At 44.1% G+C, this 25850-nt stretch overlaps 1 protein-coding gene across 3 annotated transcripts in view; it reads left to right on the top strand.

The window, feature by feature from the left end:
- The first annotated feature begins 222 nt into the window (after nucleotides 1–222).
- Nucleotides 223–25850, top strand: part of MUC6 (mucin 6, oligomeric mucus/gel-forming) — a 74627-nt gene continuing 48999 nt past the window's right edge. For all 3 annotated transcript variants that reach the window (XM_075566856.1, XM_075566854.1, XM_075566853.1), the window contains exons 1-10: nucleotides 223–353; nucleotides 7772–7822; nucleotides 8393–8416; nucleotides 9948–9980; nucleotides 11055–11096; nucleotides 11486–11530; nucleotides 12802–13039; nucleotides 13978–14104; nucleotides 15354–15441; nucleotides 18687–18796. In XM_075566856.1, the coding sequence (XP_075422971.1) occupies nucleotides 305–353; nucleotides 7772–7822; nucleotides 8393–8416; nucleotides 9948–9980; nucleotides 11055–11096; nucleotides 11486–11530; nucleotides 12802–13039; nucleotides 13978–14104; nucleotides 15354–15441; nucleotides 18687–18796 (807 nt within the window). In that variant the 5' untranslated portion in view covers nucleotides 223–304. The remainder of the gene's footprint in view (nucleotides 354–7771; nucleotides 7823–8392; nucleotides 8417–9947; nucleotides 9981–11054; nucleotides 11097–11485; nucleotides 11531–12801; nucleotides 13040–13977; nucleotides 14105–15353; nucleotides 15442–18686; nucleotides 18797–25850) is intronic.

Here is a 25850-nt window from a genome sequence, read left to right as displayed (position 1 = left end):
TCACTGCCCGCATCCTGGTTTGGGTAAAGAAACTCTGATAATAGTGAGAGTTTTAAATGCCTTTGGTATTTTTCATCTAGGATAAAAGCTGATAAGGGACAGATCCTTTTAGATTAGCCTGGCAAATCCAAGGCTTTTAGCACTGAGGGAGGTGCCACCAAACCATATATAAGATTTGAGGTTGGCATGGAAGCTTTTTAACACATCCCGGGGCAGCAGAGAACTGCCTGTCCACACATACAGCTTGTGTTTGGGTTGTGGAATACCTACCAAAGCATAGAGACGTGGCCAGAAGGATACTACCATGCATTTCTCCCTTCTCCTTTGCTTCTGCACCTTTCTGGACTATGCAGGTATGTAACAAAGTTCTCCAGACCACCATGGCAACTCTTCTAGATGCTTGTACATTTATAACATAGGATTTCATAGAAGCTGTGTGAAACATACATATGGGGTTCATTTTTATGGGATATTTAAAAAAAAATATTAGCTCCACCTTGGACCCGTGGTCATATTTAATGGTACTAGGTAATATGGTACCAATACTTATTTTTATTTACAAACTTGGAGTACCACTACATACAGTATTTTTATTTACAAGCCAGAAGTACCCATACGTACAGTACTTTTATTTACACGCCAGAAGTACCCCTACGTACAATATTTTTATTTATAAACTTGGAGTACCAATACATACAGTATTTTTTTTTTTTTACAAGCCTGGAGTACCCCTACCTACAGTACTTTTATTTGCAAACTTGGAGTACCACTACATACAGTATTTTTATTTCCAAGCCAGAAGTAGCCCTACGTACAGTATTTTTATTTAGAAAACGAAGTACCACTACATACAGTATTTGTATTTAGAAGTAAGGAGTACCACTACATACATTATTTTTGTTTACAAGCCAGGGGTACCACTGCATACCGAATTTTCTTTTTTTTACAAGCCAGGAGTACCACTGCATACAGTATTTTTATTTCCAAACCAGAAGTACTTCTACATACAGTATTTTTATTTAGAAAGGGACGTACCACTGCATACAGTATTTTTGTTTACAAGCCAGGAGTACCACTGCATACAGTATTTTTATTTCCAAACCAGAAGTACTTCTACATACAGTATTTTTATTTAGAAAAGGACGTACCACTGCATACAGTATTTTTGTTTGCAAGCCAGGAGTACCACTGCATACAGTATTTTTGTTTACAAGCCAGGAGTACCACTGCATACAGTTTTTTGTTTGCAAGCCAGGAGTACCACTACATACAGTATTTTTATTTACAAGCCAGGAGTACCACTACATGCAGTATTTTTATCTACAAGCCAGGAGTACCACTGCATACAGTATTTTTATTTACAAGTCGGGAGTACCACTACATACAGTATTTTTATTTACAAGCCAGGAGTACCACTGCATACAGTATTTTTATTTACAAGCCAGGAGTACCACTGCATACAGTATTTTTATTTACAAGTCGGGAGTACCACTACATGCAGTATTTTTATTTACAAGCCAGGAGTACCACTGCATACAGTATTTTTATTTACAAGCCAGGAGTACCACTGCATACAGTATTTTTGTTTACAAGCCAGGAGTACCACTACATACAGTATTTTTGATTACAAGCCAGGAGTACCACTGCATACAGTATTTTTATTTACAAGTCAGGAGAACCACTATATGCAGTATTTTTATTTACAAGTCAGAAGTACCACTGCATACAGTATTTTTATTTACAAGCCAGGAGTACCACTGCATACAGTATTTTTATTTACAAGTCAGGAGAACCACTATATGCAGTATTTTTATTTACAAGTCAGAAGTACCACTGCATACAGTATTTGTATTTACAAGCCAGATGTAACGCCATCTGTGTCTATAAGGGAAGGGGGACTAAGGTCACTCACTTGTAGGCTGAAAGGCCCGAGTGCACAAAACTCCGTTAGCCTATTTAATATAATGTTACCCAAAATGAACGCTCTGTTAATCCTAATGCCGATACACGAAGGAGAATAATGTCGCGATAACCTAGAGTTACCCACTGAAATAACGTAGTGATATGTTTCTGCAGACGTTAGTCACATGCCAATCAGACATTAATGAACCATTAACCTAACATCGCAGATGCACTAAACTCCGTTAATGTTAGTGAAATAACGTTACGATAAATAGGTCACACCAACACCTGCCATTATTCCCAGCCAGACCAGGATTATCCTAACATTATTTGATAGACTTCCATATAAAGACAAATACATCTTAAAGTAAAAAGTGGTACCCCAATATATTCTTTTGGTCTTTCTATTAAAATAGTTGTAAGTGTCAGACCAAGATATATATTATAAATAATATAACACGCGTTTGGAATGCGGTAATGCATTATTTGGAATATTTAGGTAACATCACATTACTTGCCCTGATTTAACAGAGCTTAGTGCATCAGGTCCATATTAGCTAATGAAGGTGACCTGCTTAATCGGTTAAAGGGTCAGTCCCATGTAGGACCAAGTGGCAGTGACACGTTTAATAGGTTAAAGCAGGGCTCTTCAACTAGTTCTCCAAAGGGGATAGATCACATTTGGGAGTAGACGGGTCACAAGCTTATTGTAGTATCATTTTGGATACATTTAAAGACCGGAAAAGTATTATATTTCAAAAAATTTCAAACGTTGATAACGTGTACTATATATATTTACATTAGCTTAATTTACACGTGAGTTTCTCTAACTAATATGAAATTAGTAGAGACAGAGAATCCATGGGCTACATCAGAGCCCTGGGCCACTAGTTGACAAGCACTGGATTAAAGGGATATTCCTACGTAGGACCAACGTGACCTATTGGCCGTGGCATGTTTAATGGATTAAAGGGTCTGTCCAACGTAAAATCAAAGTGGCCTATTGGCAGTGACCTGTTTAATGGATTCAAGGGTCTATCCAACGTAGACCAATGTGACCTATTGGCAGTGACCTGTTTAATGGATTCAAGGGTCTATCCAACGTAGACCAATGTGGCCTATTGGCAGTGACCTGTTTAATGGATTCAAGGGTCTGTCCAACGTAGACCAATTTGGCCTATTGGCAGTGACCTGTTTAATGGATTCAAGGGTCTGTCCAACGTAGACCAATGTGGCCTATTGGCAGTGACCTGTTTAATGGATTCAAGGGTCTATCCAACATAGACCAAAGTGGCCTATTGGCAGTGACCTGTTTAATGGATTCAATGGTCTATCAAACGTAGACCAATGTGACCTACTGTCCCGGCCAGCTTTAATCTAAAGCGGCTGCCTCCGCGGGTTAAAAATAGCTGTGGACGGCGCGCGGCTATGTTCGGCCGTTTTCGGCCGGTTTTCCCGCGCCTCGGGCGCTTTCAATAATAAGCGCCATTAGCGCTTATCTATTGAAGCGGCCGCCGTGCGGGAAACTCCGATTCAATCGGAGAAAAGCCCCGCGGTTGGCCCGCATTTAACCCAGCAAGCTTTAGATTAAAGCTGGCCGGGACAGTATTGGCAGTGACCTGTTTAATGGATTCAACGGTCTGTCCAACGTAGACAAATGTGACCTATTGGCAGTGACCTGTTTAATGGATTAAAGGGTCTGTCCAATGTAACAACAATGTGACCTATTGACAGGGACATGTTTAATGGGTTAAAGGGTCAGTACCACATAGGACCAACGTGATTTTGGCCCCTATTCAATATGCTGGGTAGCTGCTTCTCCGTGTTTCAGCTTCATTCAAATGAATGGGACTCAAATCTGATCTAGCACAGGGAAGCTGGCTTCTTAGCACATTGAATTGGGGGCATTAATGCTAATGACATTGTATTGGTTAAAGGGTCAGTACCATGCTGAACCAAAATAATCCAATGACATAGATATGTATCATAAAAGGTGAAAAACTAGGTGCATTTTAAAAACAAATAATAATAAATCGGAATAAGAACTTTTAATTATACGTTTATTTTAGAAAACATGTTGGTGATAGATGCCGTCCCTATTGAAGTCAAGTATAGTATTTGGAAAATATGGGTTCAACTTTTAGGTTCTCATTTCAAAGTGCTACTCCATAAAACAGCCCCATTCAAGAACATGAACCATAAAGGGACATATTTATTACTTAAGACACATGTGCCAAAGAAAACCTTACAGTCCATTCACTTGAGGGTGAAATGTGTCGTATGGAGTTGAACTGGTTAGTAAATATAGTCCTTCATGTTTTCCTGATAACCATATTTTTTATGGGTTTTCACTATTTTTGAATGATAAATGCTTTTTTTAAACTATCCCTATGCAAACAGCTAAAATTGGACGACTATAAGTTAGCTGACCACATCAAGAATTACAGTGTTCCCAGTGGAAAGAAATTCATATTTAGTTTTTACCAAGCACAAATAAAGTCCATTTTAATATTAAGGATAATTAAATCTATGTAAAGAAGGTGAAGACATTTATATACCCATCTTAAAATAAATATTGGTGTATACTATTCCCCCCTTAGTGGACAATCTTACATTTATATTGGGAGGTTTAGGTAGCAAACTTGTAAAAAAAAATTGGCTTATATTGTTTTTAAAAGTTTCATAAACTGGAGAAATTTTGTTAAAAATATTTTCTCTTTATAGAGTAGAAGAGTGGTTCAACCTTTTTTTGGTAAGGAACCCTATAATTATATCGTGAAATTCTGCAGAACCCCAGCCCTCTCTAATAGTGCGTCTGAGATTAGATGCATTGTAAGGAACCCCAACCCTCTCTAATAGCGCGTCTGAGATCAGATGCACTGTAAGGAACCCCAACCCTCTCTAATAGCGCTTCTGAGATTAGATGCATTGTAAGAAGCACCAAATATCTCTAATAGCGTTTCTGAGATTAGATGCATTGTAAGGAACCCAAACCCTCTCTCGTTTGGTGCCCCAACCCTCTACTGTATTTGGTATAATTTTTAAATGACCTTAAAATTGCAGGGAACCCTTTAGGGATGCCCTATGAATCCCTGTTTAAAAACACTGGAGTAGAAAGCACTAAAAACATTAGCATTGACCTCCTGAATGAAAGAAGGGGGATTAGATAGTGTCCCGTTTATTCATTATTTATTTTGACAGTACTGTAAGTCCACAATTATAATGCTCAAGGTAGATTGTGCAGGGGAGGGTAAATATATTGTATAAAGGAACCTGTTGGCTTAGACAGGCCTTATTGGCAGGCCTTACAGTGTTAACATGTTTACTTCTGTAGGAGATTTGCAAAACAGCACAGTCACAAATCCACAAAACAGTTGTTAAAATGCCAACATTCAATAAATATCTCAGAGCACCACAGTGTTACTCAGCGAATCATTAAGTCATGCTGACCAAAGGGTTTTACAGTGTCGCTGAGAATATTCACTCATCTTACAAAATATGAATAGATATTTGCTGTTGGTTGTCACACCAACATGATCTTTTTAAGATGAGATGATAGTGTATGGGATTTTGGAAACCTCACAAGTCTCTCATACACTATATACTGACAGTACTCATGGGGAAGTCTGTAACTCCGTGACCGTGCACATGGAAGAAATCTGTGAAGTTTCAAAAGCTCTGTACACCATAATTTCACCTAGAAAGACTTCTGTTAGTGGATCTCCACTTCTCTAGGACTAATATGGCTTTTATGAGTTCCACATCATGTGATCACGTCAGACTCGCTCACATGAAGCCACCAGGTCCCGGATGCCGAAAACGGAAGTGGCGGAAACTCCACTTCCGTTTCCACCAGGCCGGGCACTTTGTCACCCCTTAAAAAACAAGGAAGTGTCCATGACCGGCCTCTTCTTTAGGGCGCTCTTACGGTTAATATGTTTGCAAAGTGAAAGAGGACAAGCTCGCACATGTCTATCTGCAGGTTAAGATGAGTAGAGGTGGGCGAATCCACCCAAATCCGTTTTTCCGGTTTCAATCAGCACGGGTTCATCAAAAAACGCCATCGGCTACAAACCCGTGGACAAATTTGTAGAACGGAATCTGTTAGCAGATCCTTAACAATCCGCCAACAGATTGTTGAAACCGCGGATTGCATTCTACAAATCCGTCTACGGGTTGCGGAATCCCCAGAGTGTATTGGTAATAACAATTTAAAAAATCCGCAAAACGCAAATCGCCCTTTCTGAGATTGATCCGCTGAAATCCGCCGACCAAAGGAACCGTCCGATCCACCACGGATGAAAATTCGCCCATCTCTAAAGACGAGTAATACGGAGACTATATCCTTATTGAAGCTTGGCATAGATTGCAATCATGATCACAGATGTCAATAGACTTGCAATCGTGACGACAAAAAACAAGCGCAAATACCGAATAAATGAATCAGGTGACAAACCTTGTGAAAGTGAATGTAAACACAGACACAAAAAATAGAATTCATTTATACAACCCTAGATGGATGCTGCTCCTAGAGTGGACTCGATCCAAATCTAAATAGGGATGCAGAAGCAAGAGGTCAGGCGCGCACTCACATCCAGGAGTATATATAAAGAAGTGTATGTTCTTTCTTCTTTTTATATACTCCTGGTTGTGAGTGCGCTCCTGACCTCTTGCTTCTACAAGCTCTTTCATTGCAAGGTTGCAGCGTCTTCTCTTTGCCAATTCAGCGTAATATTCCTGAACTTTTAACTATGGCTTTAACAGTAGTGGGGGGTTCATCTTTTCTACTGAGGAAGCCAGATATATAGCCAAGCAATCTGCCGCTTCTACCTCGGGGTGAATTTTCCAAAGCCTGTCCCTTTCACTGCAGGATGTCACTGAATACTGACAGAACGAACTTATATAGCCCATTGTGTCTGTCCCTCTCACTGCAGAGTGGCAAACAAAAAATGGACCAATAGCCAATTTAGGGACTTATTCAATATCAGCTGAAGCGGGAGATCTGACTAATTTGCTGCTTAAGCTTATATATAATAAGCCCTGTGGTCTGTTTCTCATACAAGAGGGTGACACAGGCAGAAGACAACTATGGCAAGTGGAATCAGTCTTTCTCACTGGAGGGGGACACAATTAGAATGGAGCCACCGTATAATACAGAATATCTGTCTGTCTGTCCGTACTGCAAGGTAACACAGTGAGAATAAAAGACAAAAACAAGCGCAAAACGCAATAGTGAAGTATATCAAACTCTATTGAGGTGTTTAAAAGGGAAATAAATCTGCGTACATCAAAGGATTAGAACATAAGCATTTCGTGTATCAATACACAAATTACCACACAGCTGTCGGCGGGATAGGCGATGGTAGAGGAACCCTCAGGTATGTGTCTTCAGCACTCTCTATGTGTCAGTTGGCTCCGTTGCTGCAATCGGTCACCGGCATGCAGTTTTTCTCACTTCTGCATATTATAGAGGTCGGCCTTGTCTGATGTATTATACATGCAATAAAGTGAAAGCACTTAGGCCTAACAGCCTAACTCCAGTAAACCGAGCAATACATTTCACCAGATATACAATTCACACTGCATTTGTCAGGGGCAAGTTCAGCCGTGGCTCTAATTCAGTCTGAGTTAAAGGTCACTTCTTTGGGGGTTGGGGAGGGGTGATGCCGCCATATTTACGAGTCCCCACAAAAAGATTTGACATTGATATTTCTAAATGAATTCCCTTGCAGTGAAGAGTTTAACTAGGATGAAAAGAGGGGATTTCAGAAGTGTGTTTAACCTCTCGGCTGCCAGACGAGTGAAATTGGGTTTTAACATAAGATAACCAATACCCTTCAATGTATCTTCCTCTCTCTTCTCCCCACAGTTGCGGTTCACGAACAAAATAGTGAAGCATCAAGTAATTTCCTGAAGTCAGGTAATCTTGTGTCTTTATTTTTTTCGCCGCAATAACAGGTCTTCAAAAGTATGTAAAAAAATAAAAGGCAAAAACAAAATGGCGGTCAGCACAGATTGCTGCATTAAGTGATATGAGCCTAGCAGCACACCATATTAGTAACGCACAATAATACATAGCAAACACATACGTTTACATATTAAGGACTATGCCATATTCCAACATTCTGGTGCCGGTCTGGACTATGACGAACCAGAAATGTTTTCTCTAATCCCTGACTGCTGCACACTGCAAATAAAAATATCACTTTCTCGTGTCGCAGACAGGTCTGCAACCATGTTATTCACCATTTTCTCTCAGCGTGCTTCCCCTGTCACCTTTTGTTTCTTATCCTTCTGACTGGTGTGTGTAAGATTTAGATTTGGCTGTGTGTGGGTGTGTCTGTGTGGCGAGGGGAGGCTGGCAATGTTCCTTTCCATGCTGTGTCTGTATGTTTAGTTTGGATGTGTGTTTCTTTTTGTATGGGGAAGGCTAACACGAACGCTTCCGTTCAGAATTCGCTGCCTTATAATATCCTTTTATTTTTTTTAGGTACAGACAGAAATGCTCAACTAGGTAAGCAATATATATATATAACTATATATATATATACACACACACACACACACACAAAAAGAGTCCGCATACACACCTCTAATTAAGGGTATTCACAAGACAAGACCATACAATATACTATCAATAATAGAGAATGGCCGGTGATCAGAGACAAAGATAATTATAGCACAAACAAGACAAAAAATAGTCTCAGAAACGAGCACTCCGAATATCCACTGGAGAAATTACAAACTTTAATGCCTATACTTATAACATGTTAAAAACATATAAAACCAAACAGGTGGGGCGGGACCCTCAATAAACACAGCGTGCATATATATGAAGACTGACAGGCTAGGCTTGCTGCATCATCACCCTAAATAGAAGTTGGTGCAAAAAGATAAATTATACAAACCTAGGAAAAAATAATATTATCCCAGGTATGCAAGACCGTCCGGTCATCAGTATAATCAACAGACCTGAGAATGTAAATCCAAGTAACAATGTCTTAACACATACAGTATACACCATGCATACCATAGAAAGATGTAAGTCTGGTAATAAGCACATAGAGAAATGGATAGATAGCAACGGATATAAGGGAGACAAAAAGAGTCTCAAAATACACTGGATCAAAGGGATTCCCTCAATTGCTACACAGCTATAAGTAAGGTAAAATAGTATCCAGAGAATCCAGAGTTTGCATACAACTTCATGTTACAGCGAGGAAAAGAAACAATGTTCTTCCCTACAGGAAAGTCCTGGGTATATAGGAGAAATGGTTGTATAATGTCTCCATATATACTTATCTGTTTTGTGGTGACGGCGGGGGTGACCCAGACACATTATTCAGCGCTATAGTGCTGTGGGGACCTGAGGACTTTTTTCAACACTTTCGGAGAGCTCGTTTCTGAGACTATTTTTTGTCTTGTTTATGATATATATATATATATATATATATATATATACTCTCAATGTATAACTTCCTGGTAAGATATTTTATAAATAAATAATTATATATATATATATTATATAATATATATATAATTATTTATTTATAAAATATCTTACCAGGAAGTTATACATTGAGAGTTACCTCTCGTTTTCAAGTATGTCCTAGGCATAGAGTTAAGACAAATAATACATGGTTACAAATACAGTTACATAAGTGAACAGGGTATACATTATATACAAGACATTGCATGCACAGTTAAAGAAAATATATATTATACTGTAGGCGTATGTAACAGTTACAGACCAGATTAAAATGTGAGACAGCCTTAATTTTGAAAGAACTTAAACTGGTGGTGGATGTGTATATATGTATATATATACACACACATACATACATACATACACACAGTATATACAATTATTTTAAGCTTTTTGGGGTATAACTTATACACAATGCTTATGAGTGTCAGTGTGTATAAATATTATACACACGATATACTATGTACAGTGTTGGACATACTGTCAGTGATGTATGACTGGGAAATTAAATGGGGCAAATAAGAAATAACTTAAACTTCATTCCTTTTTTCCCCTCCAGGTTATCAGCAATACCAAATTTTAAACTCCAACGGTGAGTAACCTGAGCTACTGTAAGCTCTCACTATATGGCTCTTCTCAAACAGGAAAAATACCACCTGTATCAGCCATATCCCCTCCAAGCAGTTTACTCTTGGTCTGATAGCTAGACACTCCGTACTGCTACATGCAAGAAACAGTAGGAATTCCATTGGTCTTGTTTCTGAGTTTCTCTGAGTTTTGGTTGGTGCTTCTCATTTTATTGTCACACCTGAGAGTTTGGAATTTTGAACCTCCACCAGATGCTCTAATTGGCTCATCCGATAACCTATCTACTATATGTTTAAAGGTCTGATTCCCTACTAGAACCATATTGAATAAGCAGTGATATTCTGTAAGACATCTTCCTGCCCACTTGAATGGGCTGTACTGAGTTTTCCAGCACCGGAAAGTGTGTTATGGACTGGTGCCCACCGCCTAGTAAATATAGGACAAATTGTACTAATAGCAGTGACATCTGGGAGACTGGAACATTTTTGACTAAAATCTAACACGAAACCGATTTAAAAATACTTATAAAAGTTAGTTTGTAAACATGGCGAGCTGAGAGGAGGTAGGGGATTGATTTCCACTGGCTCCTCCCTTTTGTCTGATATCACTATGGCTGAGATCCAGAAAAGGGTGTTCAACAAGAGTTTGCACAGGCAAAGCCCCTCCCCTTCACTTTATCCTTATTAGCTCTCTGATAAGAGAGGGTGGGCTGGGGTTAAAGAAAATACGTGTCTGATGCCCACCCACTCTTTCAGAGGCACCTCAAGAAAGCAATTGGTAATGATGTGTAGCCAACTCTTGTGCTTTTAGCCCTGTTAGATTTATATAAGAAAGGCAATTAACTAGTTGAATTGTTTACAAAGGGTTGTTTTTTTGGACAGCTTCTTGGTATTACATTTTGATGACGTATTTTATACATTTTGTGAACTCATGACCCCAGTCTGAGCCAATCAGAGTGCTGCAGGTTCAAGACCTTTCGAATAGAAAGAAGAGCATAGCAAAAAAACCTCTGATTGCTGACACCTGAACCCATTTTTAAGATCCCCTGATTAAATAACTTTTCTCTATCTCTCCCCAGATACCAAAGACCCAGCAGAGTTGGAATATGACTCATTAGAATGTAAGTGTGATGTCATAGGATATCTGTGAAAAATACACGTATCAAAAGTTGAAGGCCCAATTAAAGGAATATTTAGTCTTTAGTAAAGGTTGTTTTTTTCTAAAAAGCCAAATAGAAAATGTATAACATTAAGTAGCTATAAATTAACAGGAAAGATACATTGTGTATGTGCTGGGAACTAAACTGGGTTGTCAGGAGACTTGGGACTATTTTGCAGTCACTTCCTGGCATTGGAGGCAGCAGTGGTTTTTAATAATAGTAATATAATCATAATTATAATGTATAATGTCAAATGTACACACAGGAAGGCTATTTAATTAATAGACGGAGTGGGGAATTGAACCCTCAACCTTGATAACCTTTTTCTCTCTCTCTCTATCCCATCGTAGATTTTCTTAATAATGTGCATGTTGCTGCAGCCAATTTTTCAAGTGGTGAGTTTCCCTGTTGTCTTTCCTAAATCACACAAAAGGGCGTAATCCAGCAAAATATCAATTTCCTGGTATATTATGCTGTAGCTTGTTTGGAAAAAAATACTGAACCGCTTATGATTTGTCTGCACCCTTTTGTATCTTTCTTTCCCTGTATTTTTGTCTCTAATGCGTCTTCTCATTATGACCCTATATTTTGTCACTGTCCTCTATGTACAGAATGTTCCCAATGCACCTACTCACCATAATTGTCTTTTTCCTCTATATCTTTCCCTTATGCTCTTGCTCATCGTAATCGTCCATTTTCCCTGTCACTATGTCCTTTCATTGTTCCACCTTCCAATGGGTGTCCCTGTTCACTATTTTCTTACTTCTTTCTCTTTTGTGACTTTGGACTATCATTCCCCCCTGTCCCTGTCCTTCTGTGTCTGACCAGACATAGCATCTGGTATACAGCCCTGTGAATGACCAGTCTATTAAGACAGTTCTCCCTCCAGTAGAGAGGTTGTGAGAGCCTTTTTTTGGGTACAGTAGTATTAGAACTTGCAAGAGGAGATACCGTTTGCAAGCTTAAAATACTTTGGCCAAAGAATTTAATTAAATGACCCTCACTTATGAGAAGCATATTTAACGATATAATTGGTCAGATTGGATGTAGCACATGGGGCTATTTGTCTTTTGTTGTAATACGTGAGGTCACAACTCAGTAGCACTCCTTTTTGACACAAATATATATGGTGTGGTTGGGTTTAGGTTCTGAGCTTACAGGGTTTGTTTTTGTAAATGTTTATCTGGCACCCGATGAAGGACCATGAGAAGTTTGAAAGCTTGTAACATTTCAACTACTTCTTGGTCCAATAAAAGGTATCATACCCCCCCCCCCCCCCAACAAGGCTACCCACCTTTCTTTGGTTATCTGGTATACAGTTTAACATGTTCCTTGTCCAATTGTCCAGTTTAGTGAAGCTAGCTAAATTAGTATAGCCAGTGGCAACTTTGAGAGTATGTGGTAAGTACCCATTTTTTAGAAGAAGAATCAGGCTGGAGAAAGCTACAGCCAACTCCCTGGTCACTCAATTTTTCAGGCTTGAGACTGACTCATCCTAACTCTGAGTTATTCCGGGTGCAATGCTGGTTTCCTTAGCTCACAGATGTACACAATAATATGTACAATATGTTTATCAAGCTCGAAGATTCAATGCCGTGAGTGGAATCTGTATGTGACCTCAACTTCTGCAATAACACATCCCATTGTCCAATCCATCCCTCTCCAGCCTCAAGTAAAGGGCGCTGCTCCACGTGGGGGGACAGGCACTTCTTCACCTTCGATGATGACTTTTACGAGCTCACTGGGCCCTGTAACTACATCTTCACCACCGTCTGCCAAAGCAACCCACCTGAGTTCAACATCCAGGTGCAGCGGGAAGGTGGAGCGTCCATTACCAGGGTCATCATCCAGGTGGGACCCATTAATGTGGTGGTCCAAGGTCACACCATCATGGTGACGGGGAGGTAAGTCTCCATGAATGTGGATGGGGGAGGGAGTCTGAGACCCTGAACTCTTTCCCTGCCAGAGGGATGTTGCAAACTTACAATGTGTCAATCCCTACAAGTGAGACTATTAAAGCAGCAGTCCCAGCTGATCGCATATTTTCTCATAGTTAAGTTAAAATATCTCCTTTTGCCCTCTCAGGGGATGAATTTTCTTTTCAAATCTGTTTAGTTCAGGACAGTTGAATTATTAAGCGTAAGGGAGGTCAAAATAGAGCTCTTCCCAGAGATTAAGAAAATGATGTACAATATATACTAAATTAAAAATAAAATTGCACGAATGCTCAGGGGGCACGATACTAGCATTATATGAGTTAAAGTCTTATAGGCTTTTGGGGGGGGGGAGGTAAGAGCTTCCCTGATTGCAACGCTTTTGTATTTTTCTACAGAATGGCTGAGTCCCCGCTGGCGCTGGCGCTCAAAGCATGCGAGCCGGGTGTCCTGCGTCTGCTCGCGCGCCCGCAGGGGAGGGGGGGAATGAGAGGGGGGGAGAGGGGGGCGGCATTGAGCGAGCAGGAAAGTTAAAAAAATTATTTACATAAGCGCTGAGCGCCGGTGAGCGTGTGTGCACGCGCATACCCGCGGGCGCATCGCGTGAGCAGGGACTTGAATATATATATATATATATGCAAGTCACCTCGCCAAGCACTGCCCGCTCAGCGCGCTCAGCGCCAGCGGGGACTCAGCCTAAGTGAGAAAAGCAGGTTCAATTCCCTCTTACAATTGAAAACAAAACCTCTCTCTCTCTGTTGTCCCTATCAATACCTCTGTCTTGCTTTCTTCATATCTTAATGCCTCTCCTCTCTTCCGATTTTTTTATTCCCTTCCGTTATATATGGATTTCTCTATATGTGCCGGTATTTATTTCCTAAGCACTCCTCTATGTTTTATTCTGCCAGGGTAATTACGTTGCCATACACCACAAATGGTATTGAAATTGTCCAGACCGGCGCGGTGACCAGGCTGCTGGCTAAACAGAAGGACTTTGAGCTCCTTGTGATATGGAGCCCTGGTGGCGGGCTCATGGTGAGGAATGACACGCAGTGGAACCATACTCCATTTACTAAGCTTCCACTTAGAATGACACCTCACAGTCCTATTTAATAGTAGATCCCCGTAAGGTGCCTTTTACATAGCACCGTCTGATAAATATGGCACCAAGTCCCCAATGTAATTTATGGCTCTCCTGACCAATCAAAAAGTCAGATTATGGTGGGGTAATGATTGAGCACTTCTCCACCCCATCCTCTGCACTAGTTATTTTTGGGGGGGAAGCGGTGTAATAGTGTAATTATGTATCCCCAAAGGATAAATATCTCAGTATGTCTCTCTCTGGACAAATGCATCTGTTGATGGTCATTTTGTCTCATACAGGTGCCTCCCAAGTTTCAAACATAAATTCAGATCCATATTTACTAAGCAGTCTTCTGTCATAAGAGACCATCCAGCAAGATCCGGAGGACACCTTCACCCTGTTCACTTCAATGGGCTGAAAGGTGTCTTCCAATGCAGGAGGGTGTATTATGGGCAGCAAGTCCTTTCTCCCAGTCTCCAGCACCCAAGAGAGAAATAGATATGTGTATGTTGCAACAACAACAACAAAAATTATTTAACATAGATCAAATATCAAAAAGAGGTACAATACACAATTTCCAAAAACCAACACTGATCTAGAGTCTTAGAAAATGGTTCATTTCCACATGTTCTTCTACTGCTAAAAAAAATAAGACAGAACCCCAATAGCCCTAAGGTGTAGGTAATGACTAGTCCAGGTAAGCTGTAGAAATGTACACACACTAAGTGTAGTGATACCAGTCTAGTTGGGAGGGGGTCCTGAGGGTGATACAGTGGGGTAATCAGAGTCCTAGTTGTCCGGACTTAGTTGATATGGGCCTCCGTATTCAACCTGCAGATGTCAAGACAGATCACTAGTGTGTCACTTTTTAGCTTCTGCCCTCTTGCAGATATTTGGAGCTATGTTTATGAAGCAGTGTTAATTACAGTAATAAGGCACATTATGGTTCATTCAATGAAGAGGCGGTAACGTTCCTTATGGCTTGGCACTGTTTAGTTAAAATGGCCCTTTGTCTGAAAGTTTGGAGGATAGAGCATAACGAGCAGTGGCTGTAAGAGCAAAGGGTACAGAAACAGGGACAATGTCAAATTACAGTCAGAAGAAGCACAAGTGACAGGGGTCCAAGACAGACGTTCTGGTCTTGCAAGTGGGAGTACCATTTTCCTTTCTAAGTTACATATGTTTTACTGTGTCTCACAGGTTGAAGTAGATAGAAAATACATGAATAGGACCTGTGGCCTTTGCGGGAACTTTAACGGGATACACAAGGATGATTTTATGATGGATGGTAAGATGGCTCCAAACTCCTTATTGGCTTATGCCTTTTTATACTTTGATGTGGGAGGACGTTAATGGTGAGAGGAGCACAGCAACGTACTGTAATGACAGGGACATGTTTAATCTGTTGTCACTCACATAAGGTCCAATGTGAATTAATGACGTAACCTGTTTCATGGGTTAAAGGGCCAGTCCCAAATAGGAGCTAAGTGACCTTATGACAGTAACATGTTTAATGGGTTAGCGGGTCAGTCACAAATAAAACCAAAGTTATTTAAGGACAGTGACGTGTTTATTGGGTAAAGTTTGGTGACAGATGGCTTCTTAAAAATGTTCAGATAAGTATTTTAAATAACTTTGTATACTATCTCCGGTAACCTACACGTTTTAAACAGGCTATAAAAATACTTATCCTTTTAGTGTTAGTTTGAAAGCCTCAGTCACCTGGATGTACCCCCCTGAACTTATCACCGCCATTGTATCACTTCATTCTGCAATTCGGAGAAACAGAACACAAGTTCTGTACCTACTCAAGTGGAGAGATAATGCAGGGGATTTTAAAGAGAATTAAAAATAAAAAAAAACTTTTATATGTGTCCTTTAAAACTGAATGATGTTAAAACAATAAAACCACTAACATAAACTGACTGTATCTACGCCCTGTGTGCTCTGTGTGTGTGGGGGCAATACACTGTGTTTCCATTTCTGTGCCTCTTAGTTAAATTAATGCCTCTATTAAATCTAAACAGTGATTAACTGATAGCTTGACTAACAGGCTACCGTTAAGTATTAATGTCTACTACCTTGATATAGGCACTATTAGCATTTTTTTAAAGTGCTGGCATCATTAGTACTAATTAATTGCTTCTCACTCTCACAGACTTAAAGATATCAGATGAAAACTCCTGTGAACTCCTCCACCCTGTTACCCTCAGGCAATCAGTCTGGCCGGCGACATCCCAAGAGTTGGGATACAATGTAGCCTTTAACAGACTGAGTGGCTGAACGTTGGAGGGATCGTTGTATCTTAGGCGTGTCCATGGTTACAGCGACGCGCGCGGCGTGATCAAAATGCAGTGCCTCTATGAGGCTGTCCTTAGAGAGCTGCCACGCGTGCGAAGAGAAGCGTCGGAGCTCGCGGTGCGTGGGGAAACAAACAAATTTGTCACGCGACGGCCGGGTCACCTGCGCGGTTCGCTCAATGAGGGCGAACCTGCTCCGTGATGTCACGGCCACGCCCACGACACACCCCCCTCGTCGGGTCCACCTACAGGGCACAAATCGCTGCAGCTAGAGGCACGCAAGAAGCCACGCGCACGGTCATGCAAGCACGCACCCACCATGGACGCGGCCTTAGGTGCAGCAGAAAACAACATTAATTTCCGCAAGCTGCAGTATAGTAATAAGAAATGAGATCTCCTCGGTCTGCCTCCTATACTGCAGCGCTGCTCCGGCTTCGTTCATAGTGCGCGCGCCTGTCGCCAGAGTGATCCGTGTACTGTGATGGGGAGGTGATTGGGAGGCGTGGCCGTGACATCACCAGGCTGGTTCCCTCTCTAAGTATGATGCTGCGGGGTCTCGCTTCCTAAGGCCTTGCCCCCGCTGCATGCTGCAGCGTCCGCTGTGGCGGACGCTGCGCTCACCAGAGCCCTCCCCGCAACGGCGCCGGGCCCGCTGCGAGGGGGGGCCGCAGCGCTCACGCGAGAGCTATAGAATTGAGAGCAGGAACTCGCGTCGAGCGGCTAGGCACGCCCCCCGGCAGTTCAGCCAATGAGGGCGAACCTGCCGGGTGACGTCATGGCCGCGCCCCCGTCACTCCTCCGGCACGCCCCCCCCGGTCTCTGCTCCTGCAGTGAGCTGCAGACCGGGGAATCGCCGGAACGCGCTGCCAAAAGCGCGGGCGCGCATTAGAGCGCCGTGACCGGGGCCTTAGCCTAACGCACAATGGCCAGCCTGATAGAGGTCCTGTATTTTGTCCGCGCCATCACGCTCACTATAATCTCACGGCATGAGACTTCTCAGGGAGAACAGTCTGAGCTGTGCTTCTGATTCGGTTCACGCGGCACTTCTAGACCACCCACTGCCAGCTCAGCGTACTGCTTGGAGCTTTCTCAGGGGCAATTACTGCATGTTTCTTATCCGCTAGACATACGTATAGCGCTTGCTGGTTCTCATGGCAACCAACCAATCAGCACCTGTTAACCCTGTCATATCATAGGTTTTGAAATGTTGCCGTGATGAATTGATAATTTTATGTGTATAAGTTTAACTATAAAAGCTTACTTTTAAATATTAAAAATCCGTCAACGGTTTGCTGAATCCGCGGAGTGTATTGGTAATAATAATAAAAAATGCGCGAATCGCCCGTTTTGACATTGATTCGCTGAAATCCACGGAGCAAAGGAACCGGTTGATCCGCTGCAGATCCAAGTTCGCAAAAAAATGTGCCCATCTCTAACTAGGACGTCCCTAATATTACCAGATCTTCTATTAGTAATCGTAGGGCACGGCCAAAATACCTCTTTAAAGTCTCTATCTGCCAGTAACATATGCCAATGTTTCTGAGAAATCCTTCTAATTTCCACCCATCTTTTATTGAACGTGCTATTCTGAAATTCTCCTGTACACTTCGGAGAGATATTGGTGTAAACCATTTTCTACGGATCTTCAAATTGTATAAAACAAACCAGAATTAAAAAAAAAAAAAAAAAGCATAATAACCCAGCCCTGATCACCACATCTTTGAAATAGCTGGGACTACATTTGCAAAATGAATAAACATATCCTAATCCCTTGAATGGCACTCAAGTGGTTAAATCAGAAGATAACTGGTAAAATGGTAGAGAAAGTGTATGTCCAATATGTGTTGCTAAGAGGAAGTGCGGATTTAACCTTTACCCAGAGTGCCACCGGACGCCCAGCGTTTGCAGTCATGTGATCGCGCCAGGAACGATCCCATGACTGCCTCACGCCTGAGGGCGCCCCACTTTTGCTTCGATGGGGAAGACCACTCTGTTGGAGCGGTCTTCCAGATCATCCCATAGAAAATATGCTTCTGGCCTGCCAGAGCCTGTGATGTTTGTACCAGGTACATCAGAAGGGCAATCTAAAGGTCAAGGTTTGCCACATGATGCTTGCCAAGCAGTCACAATGTTGCATTAGGATTATAGGGCATGGTGCACAGTAACCTGGTGCTATCCAACCAATGAGATTGCTTTGTTGCTTGGGTTAATGTCCATTCTATCGTCTTTACAGGAAAGCTGTTGCTACCGTATCAATTTGCCAATCAGCAGCAAATAGATGACCCCGGGGTAACCTGCCCTATGCAAGTGCCACACGGCATAAGAACATTCAGCATCAAATATGTAAGTATATCACTTCTTGTCCCAGGAACGTCTTCATTAAAAAGATCAGGGTGGTCCTTTCCAGGTATCTGATGCTGCTTTGTTATCTGCCTTACTGGCAGGTAGGTGAGTGAAGATGACAAACCCAAGCGGTTGTAGACTTCAGGAATCTCTAAATATAACAGAAGATCGTTTGAAATCTTGCATGGGGCTTTAAAAATGTGTCCAAGGATCTGGGTCCCATTTGGTGAACCCATTTGAGAGGCTTTGCAAGGAGTTGACGCTCTTTAAATAATTATAACTTTCCTGGAACCAGGGTCACGAATGATGTATGATTAGTTCCAGTAAGCTCAACTCATGTCCTCCCTCTTCCAAAGCATGACAAGTCCTTAATGTCTTTCTTAATTTTATTGCTGGATTAGAAAACACGGGAACTTGTAGGTGTAGTGTAGGCAGAGAGTGCATCTCTATGTGGGATGCTTCTATGGGGTTAGACTATGGTAAGAGAGAAAGGCCTTACCAGGGGTGGATGCAGACAGGTCTGTACTCACTGTGATCTAGAGTGGAAAAGGAAGTGAGGGGCAGGGGTCACACTAAAGGTTGAGTGAGACTGCACTAACTGTCAGCAAAAGACAGGGGAGAACATGGGAAAGTCCATTAACTGGGAGGACTGGAGAAGCTGCAGTAGCAGTTCACTGATTACGTGCTCAGAGGCAAGAAATGCAACATTGTTGCATGTACACAGGCACAGTATGTGTGTGCAAACTCCATGCAGCTGAGAATAAGATCTGACAGGCAGAAACTGCAAAGGAGAGAGAGGGGTGAGTCAGAAATGTAGTTCGTGTTTCATGACACTCCCCGTCTGGTATCTGTAGATACCACTATATAACAGACTATGTGGAACATGTGTGCAATGCATAACAAAGATAACATCACATTCTCAAACAATGCAAGAGTCCATGTCCACATAGCGATGTGACACCGGCCGGTATCACTGGTATCAAGGTCCCTTGGCCAAGGTTCTTTGGCAAAGGATGCAGGGTGGATGCACAGCTCCAGGTTTGCTGGTTGCACCACAATGTCTTTGTATAAAAGTCTCTGGCACTGTTTCCTTTTAGTCTTGTAAGAGAACAGTCCTTTTGTCTCTGTAGTTTCACCCACAGAGTGTATCCCCTTGTAGGTATACCAGCCGTGGCAGCCTGTTGCTCTATCACCTGGCGTTTGGCAGAAGGAGAGGGCTTTTGGCTCCTTGGGGGAGCGGATTACTGTCCCTGGAAAACTGGTTGTCGAATGTAATCCAATGAAGGGGGTGTCGTTCAGGGAGACTCCCTGAAGCTGAGCGCTGGGGTTGAACATTACCCAGATTTGATCGGGTTCCTGAGGGTGGTAGGCCCCAGGTGATTGGAGGTACCGACATTCTTCGCCTTCCTCCATTAGAGGTGCTGGCTTTGCGTGGCCGTTGAAGAATATCTTCTGGATGAAGACCACAAAGTTGTTTTTGGTCTCTGGTTCCCTTTGTAGGCCGCAGAGGTGCGAGGTGAACCTAGAGATGGCATGTTCTCCATTGTTTGGGAAGCGCCTCCTTGGTGAACGGAATGGTAGCGGAGTCACCCGACTGCTTAGTCCGTCTTTAGAGAGCTCCTTGGCTGTTAACTTCGGGAATCCTCTATCTTCCCTTGATGGTGTTTGTTTGTCATCGTTCCTTGTTGTCTGGAACGCTGTGCACCGTAGTTCATCGGTACATTTCTCTTGCACGAGAACATCTCCGCGTAGTTTGGTGAAACGCTTTTGTGTTTCTTTGTTGACTGCCATCGGGAGGTTGTTTTCTCCCTGGACATGACGAAGAACAGTCTCTTTTGTCCTTGTAAATCCTTTTGGGAAATGTCTCTGCAACTGTCCCCTCTTACGTGTTTGAACGAACAGTCCTTTTGACACTGTGGCTTCGCCTGTGGGGTGCAATCCTTTGCGGCTATGCCAGCCGTGGCAATTGGTTGCTCTGTTGCTTGATACTCTGTGGAGAGGAACAACTGTACGTCTTAATTGTGCCCTTGCTCACGGGAGTATTGTCTGATTGTTTGTTGTTTTTAGGACGATACCTTTGTCGGTCACCTTTGGGAGGTTACTCTCTTCCTTCGGTGGAGTCGACTCATCATCCTTGGCTGTCTGGACTGCTGAGCATCCTAAGCCATTGTCGCATACCATCGGCGTGAGGATGTCTTTGTTGGCCTCAGGGGTATGACCTTGTCTTTTCTCTTCACTTGGCCCTTCGGTCACTTGGAGATAGCCAAGACATGGTTCAGGGAGAGATGTGTGTCCACATTCTGTCACCTCCGTTCTGCGGGCATCAACGTAGTCCTGCCCGTGCTCTTTGTTAGTGCACGAGTTGCCCACTATCACCCATCCTAGGTCGAGTCTTTGGGCGTATGGCGCGTTGTGGGGTCCGTTATGCTGTTTATGGACTTTATGTACCTTCATGATGTCCCTACCGAGCAGCAGCAGGATCTTGGCGTCTTGTTCCACCGGCCGGATGTGGTTGGCTATTCCTTTGAGGTGGGGGTAATGGAGTGCCATGTCTGGTGTGGGTATCTCGTCCCTGTTTGTGGCCATGTGGTTGCACTCGATGAGTGTAGGAAGGGGCATGTTCACTTTGCCGTCTATTGAGCATATGGTGTAGCCATTCACTCTTCTCCCTGTGGTCTCCATTTGCCCTACGCACGTTCTGAGAGTGTAAGGAGAAGCACCATCTTGTATGTTAAACATGTCGAAGAACTCTGACCTGACCAGTGATCGGTTGCTCTGGTCGTCGAGGATTGCGTACATCCGAATAGCCTTCTCAGGTTGTCCCTGGGGGTGCACTGCGACAAGGCATATTTTGGAGCAGGACATTTTGTCACCTTCTTTTCCGCAAAGCTCAGTGCGCTGAGATGTGACGGATGTTGACTCTCCTTCTTCTTTCTCCCCGCCATGCTCCGCTATGGAGGATGGGTTCTTGAGTTGGTGGAGTGTCATCGCCTCTGGGTGTGACGCTGTCACGTGCTTGTCACTCTCGCACACTGTGCATTTGATCTCTTCCTTACAGTCCCTGGCTAGGTGAGTCTTTGAACCGCAGCACTTGAAGCAAACTCCGAATTCTCCAAGTAACCTCTTGCGTTCCTCTAGGGACTTCATCCTGAACCCAAAGCACTTGTTGAGTGGGTGTGGCTTCTTGTGTATGGGACATTCCCTGTTTGGGTCCCTTGGTTCCTTGTCTCCGGCGACCGACTGATCGGGAGTAGTTTGGGTCGTGGGAGGCACGTCCGTCCTGCGGGCCGAGATGGGTGTTTGGGGGTTACCATATCTCGTCGCTGGTCTCTCGTCTTTCAGGCTGCTCGCACTGTATGTGGTTTGCGTACCTAAGATGAAACTGGGATCGTTCCTTGTCCTTGCCGCTTCGCAGATGAAGCTCACGAAGAATGAGAATGGGGGGAAGACGACTTGCTTCTCCCTTTTGTATTTGGAGCCTTGTGAGATCCATTTTTCTTGGAGGTTGAAGGGTAGCTTCTCCAGGATGGGTCTCACTCCACGAGCTGAGTCTAGGGCGTTGAGACCTATTAAGGAATGGTCTTTCCTCACGAACTCCATTTCTTGCAGCAGGTCCCCGAGCTCTCGTAACTTCGAGTAGTCTTTAGTTGTGATCTTGGGGAAGCTCTCGATTCTTTTGAAGAGTGAATCCTTGACTGCTTCGGGGCTGCCATAGGACTCTTCTAGCCTTTCCCACACTAGGTCAAGACCTACTTGGGGTTGATGCGCATTTGCCGTCCGAAGTTTCTGCGCTTGCTCCCTGGATACGTTCCCCAGGAACTTGACTAACAGGTGGAGCTCTTCCCTTGCTGAGAAGTCCAAGCTGTCGATTGCGTCTTTGAATGTGAACTTCCACGTCCGGTAGTTCTCAGGGTGGTCGTCGAAGCTGATGAGTCCTGCGTGCACCAAGTCGCGCCGGATCATGTACTTGGCTATGTCTGTCAGACCTGAGACATCGGCGCGTTTGTCCCGTTCCGAGGTAGTTGCTGGGACGGTCTGTGCGGTCGCCTCTTCCTTGGCATGGATGCGTCATGGCTGCTGGCCAGGGTGAGGGGCTGTTTTCTCCCGCGTGGGTGTACCTGGATTGCGAGCCTGTTGTGGTGCATCCGTGTGCATGCTGGCGTGTGGATCACTCTTGTGGCTGTGGCTATCCCAGGCAGCATGTGCCATTGCAGGAACGGCATCTTCTCCTCGTGGGCCTAGCAGGTCTTCGGTATCTGTGGAGTCGCTCCATCCGTGTTGAGATGGTGCGCTGGTGTTTACACTGAAGAGGCTCCTTACGTAGTCTTCAGTGCGTCTGGCCGGATCCTCTGAGGCAATCCGTCTGTACGGTTGCTCCCCGCCGTCCTGTTGCGCGGCTGCTTCTAGGACTTCGGCTTGGGCTATAGCGGCGGCGGCTTCCTTCTCTTGATTAAGTGCCTCTAGTTCCGCATCAAATTCGGCCTTCCTACGCGCAGTGGTTGCTGCAGTAGCGGCGGCGTTAGCGGCAGTAGCGGCGGCGTTAGCGGCGGCTGTCTGTTCCTCCTCTTCTATGCGCGCTCTTCCTGCTCTTATGGCTGCCTCTCTGCGACTATATTCGGCCCTGGCACGTGCGGCCTCTGCGGAGGCTCGTGCCTTGGTAGCGCTTGCGCTAGCGCTGGACGCGTTAGATCGCGCTGATCTTGCTGACCTTGAGGAATGCCTGGATGTGCTTGAGCGCTGCGATGCGGTTTCCAGCAAAAGGTCTTTCCTCTTACTCTCGGCTTCCGTGATAGAGGTTCGCACGCGGCTGTCACGTGTCAAGTCAATATTGAGCTGTAAGTCCCTTTCTTGCAGGCTTTCACCGGTGTTAGCCCTGGCCAAGTAAGTGACGTATGCCTCTGACAGTCTTTGGTAGCGTGCGTGATCTATCTTTAATTGAGTTATTGCCTGCTCGAGCTGTTGCACAGAATTGCCAGCGCCGGCGACATTGCATACCCCAAGTGCGGTTGTTTCCCAGGCCAACTCTAATTTGGCGCGGTGCGCTTCAATGTCAGTCTCATATTTTTCGCGGGCCTTTTGTGTCAGTGTGACTGTCCGTTTAGGCCTTGCGCCTGCCTGCGCCTGTTGCAGATGCGCAGCGGTATCTGTGTCTGAGAGATCGCTTTCCTGCGTGATGTCTGGTGAGGTTCTGAGTTCTGCCATGCTGTAGGTGTGTGTAGGCCTTTTGCCAGTGCGTGTGGCGTGCGGTCTTTTACCTTTTCAGCGATGGGCGTCTGTCTCAGATGATGCCGAGCGGTGTCCTGCAGCGTGCAGCGTTGGGGTAGCTGTACTTACAGGTGTCCGTTGGCTCCTCACTGTGGGGCTGAGCAGCGGGTGGACTCAGACAGAGAAAAAGGCAGTTAGGAATTGTGAGAGAAGCACTGTATGTTGCAAGGCTGCTGTGCAGTTTGAGCTACTGGTTGTCTGTGAAAGCTGCAGACTGTGTGCAGTTGCAGAGGCTGCTCTGTGTAGTCATGGAGTCTGGAGTAGCAGCTCCTGTGAGTGTCTGTAAGGCACAGATATCTTTTCACTGTTCTGTTTAAACTGCTGCTTGTTTTGCAGAAAGCTGTAGCAGTTTGCTGTATAGCTGTGTAGAGCTGCACTTTTGTAGCATGAAGGCTGTGAGTGATAGCTTCTGCGTAGACCTCTAATACACGGTCTCTCTCTTACTTTCCTGGAACCAGGGTCACGAATGATGTATGATTAGTTCCAGTAAGCTCAACTCATGTCCTCCCTCTTCCAAAGCATGACAAGTCCTTAATGTCTTTCTTCATTTTATTGCAGGAGTAGAAAACACAGGAACTTGTAGGTGTAGTGTAGGCAGAGAGGGCTTCTCTATGTGGGATGCTTCTATGGGGTTAGACTATGGTAAGAGAGAAAGGCCTTACCAGGGGTGGATGCAGACAGGTCTGTACTCACTGTGATCTAGAGTGGAAAAGGAAGTGAGGGGCAGGGGTCACACTAAAGGTTGAGTGAGACTGCACTAACTGTCAGCAAAAGACAGGGGAGAACATGGGAAAGTCCATTAACTGGGAGGACTGGAGAAGCTGCAGTAGCAGTTCACTGATTACGTGCTCAGAGGCAAGAAATGCAACATTGTTGCATGTTACACAGGCACAGTATGTGTGTGCAAACTCCATGCAGCTGAGAATAAGATCTGACAGGCAGAAACTGCAAAGGAGAGAGAGGGGTGAGTCAGAAATGTAGTTCGTGTTCCATGACAATAACCTCACCACGAGAGGGAGCATCCAGGGGGGGCATTCCAACAACAGGTTCTCTCAGCTGAAGAGTTTGCAAGAAAGTGTCATGCAAACTGCAGTGCGTTTATTATCCCTGTATAGATGCTCATTATCATCATCATACAGTGCAGTGTATTTGTTAACAGAAAATAAATCATCAGCATCATTATGCAGCACAGTGTTTTCAATGTCAGCATATTATTGATTTTCACACATTCCTCCCTTCATTCTCACCCCTCTTTCTGTATCTCTACCCACTCTCGCCCCCCACCTCCCCCCCTAACTTCTATTTCTTCGGTCTCTCTCTCCCCCTCTCTCTCTGCCCCTCCCTCTATTCCCCTTCTCCATCCCTTCCTCTCTCCCCCTTCGTCTCTGTCTCCCATCTTTCTCTCCCCCTCCCGCCTCTCCACCCCCACTCTCTTCCTCCCTCCTCCTCGTCCCCCCCTCTCCACGCTTTTCTCTCCCTTCCTCCTTTTTTTTCACCCTCCCCTCACTTTCTCTTCCTCCCTCCCCCTCTTTCCACTTTTCTTTCCCTTCCCCTAATCTCTCTTACCCCATCCCTCTCTTCCCCCCTTCTCTTCCTCCCCTTTCTGCCCTCCACTTTCCCTCCCTCATTCTACCCTTTCTTTCCCCCCTTTCTCCCTACCCCTCCTCACCTCTCTCTCTCCTCTTTTTCCTCCCTCTATCTCTCCTCCTCTCTCTTTCCCCCTCCCCCCGTCTCTCTCCTCCTACTTCAGCACCACCCTCTGGACTTCCCAGACGGGGCCTCTCTCTGA

This window comes from Ascaphus truei, chromosome 12, assembly GCF_040206685.1.
Source record: "Ascaphus truei isolate aAscTru1 chromosome 12, aAscTru1.hap1, whole genome shotgun sequence".
NCBI classification, from domain to species: Eukaryota; Metazoa; Chordata; class Amphibia; order Anura; family Ascaphidae; genus Ascaphus; species Ascaphus truei.
The sequence above is the reverse complement of the archived record's forward strand: the minus strand, read 5'-3'. Positions and strand labels throughout refer to the sequence as shown.